The sequence below is a fragment of the Oncorhynchus masou genome, chromosome 13, assembly GCF_036934945.1.
Source record: "Oncorhynchus masou masou isolate Uvic2021 chromosome 13, UVic_Omas_1.1, whole genome shotgun sequence".
Lineage (NCBI taxonomy): Eukaryota > Metazoa > Chordata > Actinopteri > Salmoniformes > Salmonidae > Oncorhynchus > Oncorhynchus masou.
The window spans coordinates 15,361,201-15,369,950 of NC_088224.1; the positions used below are offsets into that span (position 1 = coordinate 15,361,201).

General features: G+C 42.0%; 1 protein-coding gene across 1 annotated transcript; it reads right to left on the reverse strand.

Moving 5' to 3' along the window:
• Positions 1 to 1,445: 1,445 nt before the first annotated feature.
• On the reverse strand, positions 1,446 to 8,402 carry LOC135551353 (uncharacterized). The gene is made up of 3 exons (XM_064982573.1): positions 8,328 to 8,402; positions 7,921 to 8,028; positions 1,446 to 2,309 (listed from the first exon to the last, which is right to left on the reverse strand). Exons 1-3 carry the CDS (start codon positions 8,353 to 8,355, stop codon positions 1,609 to 1,611), a joined length of 837 nt encoding a protein of 278 aa, XP_064838645.1. The 5' UTR covers positions 8,356 to 8,402; the 3' UTR covers positions 1,446 to 1,608.
• Positions 8,403 to 8,750: the final 348 nt, after the last annotated feature.

Below are 8,750 nucleotides of genomic sequence, written 5' to 3' on the forward strand. Positions count from 1 at the left end.
TCTCAGAGCCTATACCAAGGCAGGATAGGAGTGTGACATCACTGCCTATTTAATCTCAGAGACTATGCCATACAAACCTAACAATCTATTGATAAACTAAATATTTTACAACAATTTGTCTTTTACATGTCGTGGCCTAATAATGCCAAAAGTTCCAAATTACACAACTAGTAAAGGGCGTTTTGTCACCATAAAAGGTGAATGGAGGCATTTTCCAGTCTTGTTCATGCGCACAGTTTTACAACAGGTCTGGTTTGTAATGGGAAACATGGGTATGTATGATGTGAGGCAAGTTTATAAATCTCAACTGTTTTGTAAGTGCAAAGACTTTTCAGAAATGGCGCAAGCAGAAATGTTTTGTATAATGTACGCAATGGCTGTAAATGAGGCCCCTGGTTCATACCAGCAATACTGGCCCAGTGGGGATCCCTCCTTAGGAATTAGCACTTCTTTATATCTGACTGTTTGTGTGAGCTTCCTGCCTCCCTCTTGTCCCCCTCAACTGAGAATGTTCCGGCGTCCCCCAGCGATGAACTCTATCAATCACCCCACTTGGAAAAGGTTACTTGGCTTTGGCTACTGGCTAGGCACCGGTACTCCCTGGCCACGCCATGCTCATCAACACTCCCCACCTACTTTCTATTTCTCTTTGGCTCTTTTTCTCTCTCTCTCTCTGGTAGTCAGACAGGGACCTCAGCTGTAATCTGTAACCACTGTGCTTTTAAAACCCCACTGGATGTGTGTCTCTGTGGTGCCACATGGTCCATTTCACAAGATGTTGTGAGAATACACTGCAGGCTCAGAGCAACAGATTTTTCTAAGTGGCTAGAGGATATTGTGTGTAATGTACCCATGAAATATGATAGCAACATTGCCTTTCAACACCCAGTAAATGGACAAATATTCTAAAGTTGCCACCATCAACAACGTAATGACCGTAAAGCACATTGCTTAAACAAACAATTGTTTGTCATTTTATAAACCAACCATTAAACGGATAATTTTGTCAATGATGAATTATGCATGAAAAATCTTCCTACAGCTGGATAGACCTACAGCTCATATCTGAGGAAAATGAAAGTTGTGCTCTCTTAAAAGAACATTAGCTGAAACTCCACTACCGACATGTCTGGCCTTGAGCTTCGTTGATTCCACAACTCCTTATCCTCTCTGCCTCTGCTACACTACATAAGATTAATAGGATAGAATAATTAATTACACCTCAAGCAAAGTATTTTCTAAAATCCTAAAGCCTGATACGTATAAATGTTGCTCACACTTTCAATTGAGCAGAAGGAGAAACAGATGAGAAAAAACCCTAAGTAGTGGCCAGGGGCTGGTATCAGGACGATGCATGAGAGACCAGAAAATAAAGACCTGCACAAGTGAACCCTGGTCAGCAGTGATGGTATTTTAATTCACACGTGTGAACACAGACAGCAACTTATCTGCTTGTGAATAACACAAACCAGTCCCACCATCCCAGAGCAAATCCTCTAGGACAGCAATGACACCTTTACACTGAGAAATGTAATGCCAATAGTCTTTAATTCAGTGCCAATAGTCTTTCTCATTCAGTGAAACTGATGAATCAAAAAGAGGGATGTTTTATGCTCTCTCTGGTGACTGGGTGACATCAGGGAAGGGGTAACATTCAATCTCATTCAGCCACTTGTGAACGGCTGTGTTCCTTCTTATGGTCTCCACCGACTCCAGAGTCAACCTGTGGCTGGGTGCCCCCTGGTCCCTCCTTCCTGCAGCTCCAGGAGGATCTCCCTGCTTCAGCCCTGTCTGCCCTCCACTCCTACCCCCTCTAGCAAGGCCCAGTGCTGCCCCGCACGTTGGTGGCCTCAGCTGCTTCTCAGCGACACTACTTGTTTGGACCCTCCCGTGGAGCTTCTTGGTTTCGTTCCTGTTGCAGATCTCCCTCAGCTTCCTGTAGAAGACGCGGCAGCTGAAGCCCTCCATCCAGCTGAGGCCGATGTGGTTCTGCAGCACGGCCAGGCTGGGATAGAGCAACAGGCACCCAGCACACCGGTACTGGAGCTCCCCCTCTACCTGCTCCATGGCAGAGGCCCTGCGCAGGAAGTTAAAGTCCAGGTGGCGGGGCTCGTATCTGGGCTCCACCGACTTGGACCGATCCTTGCCTGAAGGTTGAGGTGGATGTGGTGGATATCCCTGTCCGTAAGGGCCGGGTGGGGTGTGCTTCAGGGGGGTGCAGGGAGGGTGAGTGGGGATGGACTGCGTCTGTCGTACGTGTGGCTCTGCTGTCCTCAAAACCGTGAGGGAGGGTGGCCATCTCACTGAGGCTGGGAGAGAGAACAATAAATGAGGGTAACGTACATATGAAGAACCCTGATCTATGAAGACATTGCTAGGTGAACACACATCAATGCTCCTGACTGACCTTTACACTTTTCAGATTTCTATTCAGTATAGCATTTGAGAGGTAGACTAAACTGAAGAACAGCCCATTGAGAACATCTACCATTATGAAGGAACAGGAGAACATCTAGCATTATGAAGGAACTGGAGAACATCTAGCATTACAAAGGAACTGGAGAACATCTAGCATTATGAAGGAACTGAAGAACATCTAGCATTATGAAGGAACTGGAGAACATCTAGCATTATGAAGGAACTGAAGAACATCTAGCATTATGAAGGAACTGGAGAACATCTAGCATTATGAAGGAACTGAAGAACATCTAGCATTACAAAGGAACTGGAGAACATCTAGCATTACAAAGGAACTGGAGAACATCTAGCATTACGAAGGAACTGGAGAACATCTAGCATTATGAAGGAACTGGAGAACATCTAGCATTACAAAGGAACTGGAGAACATCTAGCATTACGAAGGAACTGGAGAACATCTAGCATTATGAAGGAACTGAAGAACATCTAGCATTACAAAGGAACTGGAGAACATCTAGCATTACAAAGGAACTGGAGAACATCTAGCATTACGAAGGAACTGGAGAACATCTAGCATTACGAAGGAACTGGAGAACATCTATCATTACAAAGGAACTGGAGAACATCTAGCATTATGAAGGAACTGGAGAACATCTAGCATTACGAAGGAACTGGAGAACATCTAGCATTACAAAGGAACTGGAGAACATCTAGCATTATGAAGGAACTGGGGAACATCTAGCATTATGAAGGAAATGGAGAACATTAGCATTATGAAGGAACTGGAGAATATCTATCATTACAAAGGAACTGGAGAACATCTAGCATTACGGAGGAACTGGAGAACATCTAGCATTAAGAAGGAACTGGTGAACATCTAGCATTAAGAAGGAACTGGAGAACATCTAGCATTACGAAGGAACTGGAGAACATCTATCATTACAAAGGAACTGGAGAACATCTAGCATTACGAAGGAACTGGAGAACATCTAGCATTACAAAGGAACTGGAGAACATCTAGCATTACGAAGGAACTGGAGAACATCTATCATTACAAAGGAACTGGAGAACATCTCGCATTAAGGAGGAACTGGAGAACATCTAGCATTAAGGAGGAACTGGAGAACATCTAGCATTATGAAGGAACTGGAGAACATCTAGCATTACAAAGGAACTGGAGAACATCTATCATTACAAAGGAACTGGAGAACATCTCGCATTAAGGAGGAACTGGAGAACATCTAGCATTATGAAGGAACTGGAGAACATCTATCATTACAAAGGAACTGGAGAACATCTAGCATTACGAAGGAACTGGAGAACATCTAGCATTATGAAGGAACTGGAGAACATCTATCATTACAAAGGAACTGGAGAACATCTAGCATTACGAAGGAACTGGAGAACATCTAGCATTAATAAGGAACTGGGGAACATCTAGCATTATGAAGGAAATGGAGAACATCTATCATTACAAAGGAACTGGAGAACATCTAGCATTACGGAGGAACTGGAGAACATCTAGCATTAAGAAGGAACTGGTGAACATCTAGCATTAAGAAGGAACTGGAGAACATCTAGCATTACGAAGGAACTGGAGAACATCTAGCATTACAAAGGAACTGGAGAACATCTCGCATTAAGGAGGAACTGGAGAACATCTAGCATTATGAAGGAACTGGAGAACATCTATCATTACAAAGGAACTGGAGAACATCTAGCATTACGAAGGAACTGGAGAACATCTAGCATTATGAAGGAACTGGAGAACATCTATCATTACAAAGGAACTGGAGAACATCTAGCATTACGAAGGAACTGGAGAACATCTAGCATTAATAAGGAACTGGGGAACATCTAGCATTATGAAGGAAATGGAGAACATCTATCATTACAAAGGAACTGGAGAACATCTAGCATTACGGAGGAACTGGAGAACATCTAGCATTAAGAAGGAACTGGTGAACATCTAGCATTAAGAAGGAACTGGAGAACATCTAGCATTACGAAGGAACTGGAGAACATCTAGCATTACAAAGGAACTGGAGAACATCTAGCATTACGAAGGAACTGGAGAACATCTAGCATTACAAAGGAACTGGAGAACATCTAGCATTACGAAGGAACTGGAGAACATCTAGCATTACGAAGGAACTGGAGAACATCTATCATTACAAAGGAACTGGAGAACATCTAGCATTACGAAGGAACTGGAGAACATCTAGCATTAAGAAGGAACTGGTGAACATCTAGCATTAAGAAGGAACTGGAGAACATCTAGCATTACGAAGGAACTGGAGAACATCTATCATTACAAAGGAACTGGAGAACATCTAGCATTACGAAGGAACTGGAGAACATCTAGCATTACGAAGGAACTGGAGAACATCTAGCATTACGAAGGAACTGGAGAACATCTAGCATTATGAAGGAACTGGAGAACATTAGCATTATTAAGGAACTGAAGAACATCTAGCATTAAGAAGGAACTGAAGAACATCTAGCATTAAGAAGGAACTGAAGAACATCTAGCATTAAGAAGGAACTGGAGAACATTAGCATTATTAAGGAACTGAAGAACATCTAGCATTAAGAAGGAACTGAAGAACATCTAGCATTAAGAAGGAACTGAAGAACATCTAGCATTAAGAAGGAACTGGAGAACATCTAGCATTAAGAAGGAACTGGAGAACGTCTAGCATTAAGAAGGAACTGGAGAACGTTAACATTATGAAGGAATTGGAAAAGTGCTCTAACCTCACTAGAAGAAAACTACAGAAGAGTTTTGTCCATTTTGGTGTGTCGGAGAAGGCTGCAAAATTCACAAACTAGAGCATGTTTTTCCTTAAAACATAATTTCACATTGAATGTTTACCATGGATTACTGGACGTATTTATATATATTTTTCTGTTTTATATTCTTGTCTTGCATGCTCACATTTCTCAGAGGTGTGAATTCAATCCTCAGGCACTGCATGTAATGTTAATGGAGTAGTCACATTTGAGCGTCTCCCTATTTTTAGCCAACACATTTGAATAAATGTAAATCTCCTACACAGGCTTGTCATTATGTGTCATCTGCATTAGCTCTGCCATGTCCATTGACTTTGGGGTGAAAAGAGCCATAGACTCCAGGGTTTGTTGAACAAGTGTGATATGTTCTGATGGTTCTCCTCTCTCCATCACCATGGAGATGCTTCTCAGATTAAATACCAGTGGATGATGGCATAAACTACAAGCAGTGCTTTCTACATGGAAGATATGAATGCTAGGAGACTTGAATCTTTGTGAATGCAATCCTATTTTCATCTCTAAATGACAAAACAGAGTTTTCACAGTATTATATTAAAGGTCCAATGCAGGTCATATCATTTCTGGGTAACAATTAAGTCCTGTGGTTGTTTTACATGAATTTTTTTTTTTTTTTAAATAAACAAAAAAAGCTTCTTAGCAAAAGGGCAATTTCTTAAGCAAGAATTTTGCCAGGATTGTCTGGGAGTGGTCTGAGTGGGCATGGGGGAAAACTGAAAAATGGATTTTATTCTTAGTCTTATTGATCTACTAACTAATTGATTTTCAGGCAGTCATTTCAAACAGCTCTTACACTAAAAGGGCATTATCATAATTTTCACAATTTCACAGTATTATTCCAACTTCAGTGTGGAAATATACGTATATAAAACACAGGGAAATCAAATTTGACTGCACTGGGCCTTTAAGATAATTTCAGATATCCTAATCTCTGAGTAAAACACATTCAAAAGGGAAGTAGGAACTTATATTATGTTGATGTATTCATTCATTTATTTAACACACTTAGTTTCAAACACAGAGACAACACAGCAACAATAATACAGTACACACATTCTCCATCAACTCATTAAAAACTGCCTCAGTGAAGCAATGACGTCACTTCTGTCTTCTGCAGCCACTCGTGGATCATGTCTGCCTTCTTGTCCCTTGTCCCAGGACCCTTCCTCCCGTCAACGTCGGTTGGATGGTGGGCCAGGGCCAGCGAGGCCGACCCGAGGCGAATGATGGAGGAGCTAGAGTGCTTTGGGTCGATATCCAGGGCCTGGGCATCCTTGCTCTGGCAACTCATCATGACCATGGGGCTGCGGTCCTGCATGCTCTTCAGCTTCCTGTAGAACACCCTGCAGCTGAAGCCCTCGCTCCAGCCCTGGTCGATATGACCCAGCAGGCTCCCCAGGTGGTCGTAGTACCTCAGGCAGCCTGAGCACTTGTACTTACTCTCCCCGCAGACTAATTCTGCAGCCGTGACCTTGTGGATAAAGAGAGGATCCACCTCGCCACACAGTGACCTCTGGGAGTCGGAGCGGTGGTGGTTGTACATGGTCTGCGGCGGCTGGGGGTGAGGGTGAGGGTCGGTGCCGGTCAAACTGTTGGACCCTACCAGGGTTTGAGTGTCCAGGTTGAGGGAGTAGCTGTGGACAATGGTGTCTTGGTGGAGGTGATGGTCGGAGGGCCTACTGGCGAGGTGCTGGTCGCTGCCCAGGTTGGTGGTGCCGAGCCTAGAGAGGAGGTCTGAGAGACTGGGGTTGAGTCTGGAGGGAGTTGTCTCTATGGCCTTTGACTGCACCTGTACCTGACTCTCACAACCTGTATAGACAGCAGGCAGTTTACAATTCCAAGGCTTCATTAGTGGTCTAAAATTGAATCAATGAAAGAAACATCTAGTCTGCATTGCCTCTTAAAGTCAGTCTAAATTGGAACAGTTGGAGTGTTTTCAGAGGTAGAAGTCAGTGGAAGAAAGTCACTAATTTCTTCCACAACTAGAGGTGGAAATGGGTTTGACGCATTACAGTTCACTAAAGGTCATGACCTTCATCAAGCAGCAACGTCTAAATGGAAAACATCCATTGAGTCTATCTGTACTTTTACCAAGAGTGATCACCAGATTCCCCTTCAGAAATGTCCATGTCATTGTCATCTCGCCCTGATAAACACTTTTACATGTCGACATCACATTATTACATGACTAGTGTCATAAGGGCAGCAATCTGAAACCATTAAAGAGTAACATACCAGATGATTCCTCTACAATATTTTTATTTTTGTTCTTAGTCCTCTTCAGAGCGTCTACACTCATGACCTTCAGTGCATCCTGCCTACACTTTTTCAACAGCTACTTTGAGTAGATAACTGTTCATTAATAAATTATATGAAAAGTGCTATAGAAATGTAATACATTTTTATAACACTTGAGCAATCATGTGCATCATCATCACAGGCCAGAACAGTGAGGTCACAAAGGGAACTCAATCTGAACATTTCGCTGTAACATTTTCTAACATTAGCTAAAATGAGAATAATATTGAGTGCTATATTATTGCTTAACAAGAGATGATTTTATCAGAAGTATCAGAACAAGCATTCATTTTCCAGATAAATGTTTATAATGTCCATTCCTCTAGCATAACAATTTGCTAAAATATGTAGGCTACATATTTTGTGGATAACAGTGCCAGCATAATCATTTACCTCTCTCTGCAGTCCTAGTGTTATCAGTAAGATCATCTGTGTTATCATTCTTTGGCGAGCCAAGCTTCCTATAGTGTCCCTTCATGTGATACCTGGATATATCCAACTCTAGTCAGACAGAGGAGGATGTAAAGACATATTACTGAAACACTCAGTGGCCATAATAAAACGCAAAAAATATCATTTGAAGTGTAACACATTTAAATAAGCAAGGCTACATCAGAACAGAGAACAAAATAATAATAAATGTTTTATTGAGAGATGGGAGAGTATTGCTGCAATTGAGAGCATGGTTCATGTGTATTCAGGACCAAATAAATGACAAGCCAACATGAGCTCAGATTGTTCACTGTACAAATAAATGTTCCCACTCAACTATCAGGTTAATTACTTAGCTGTAAATGTACCTTCAATCTTCTTCACAACAAAGTCCATTGAATTTCCCCCGTCTACAGTTTTGTGTACAGTTCTGTTATGAGCTCTTGAAGTACTAAAATGTTGCATGCTTCAAATACTTTGTTTCCTTGTTCCCCGGGAAACCAGAATTCTATGAGATCAGAGGGTTCCATTCAGAGAAGAGATGCAAATTATCTAAAAATGTCAGTCGGCTCAAGCATTTGTCCTATGAATGCACTTATGTACATGATCATCTTTGATCAATCAAGTGTGTTCACTTTTTTGGTTCCAAATACAGGTAGTAATTAGATCTAAGTCAACCTGGGGTGGCAGGGTAGCCTAGTGGTTAGAGCGTTGGACTAGTAAGTGAAAGGTTGCAAGTTCAGATCCCTGAGTTGACAAGGTACAAATCTGTCATTCTTAACTGACTTGCC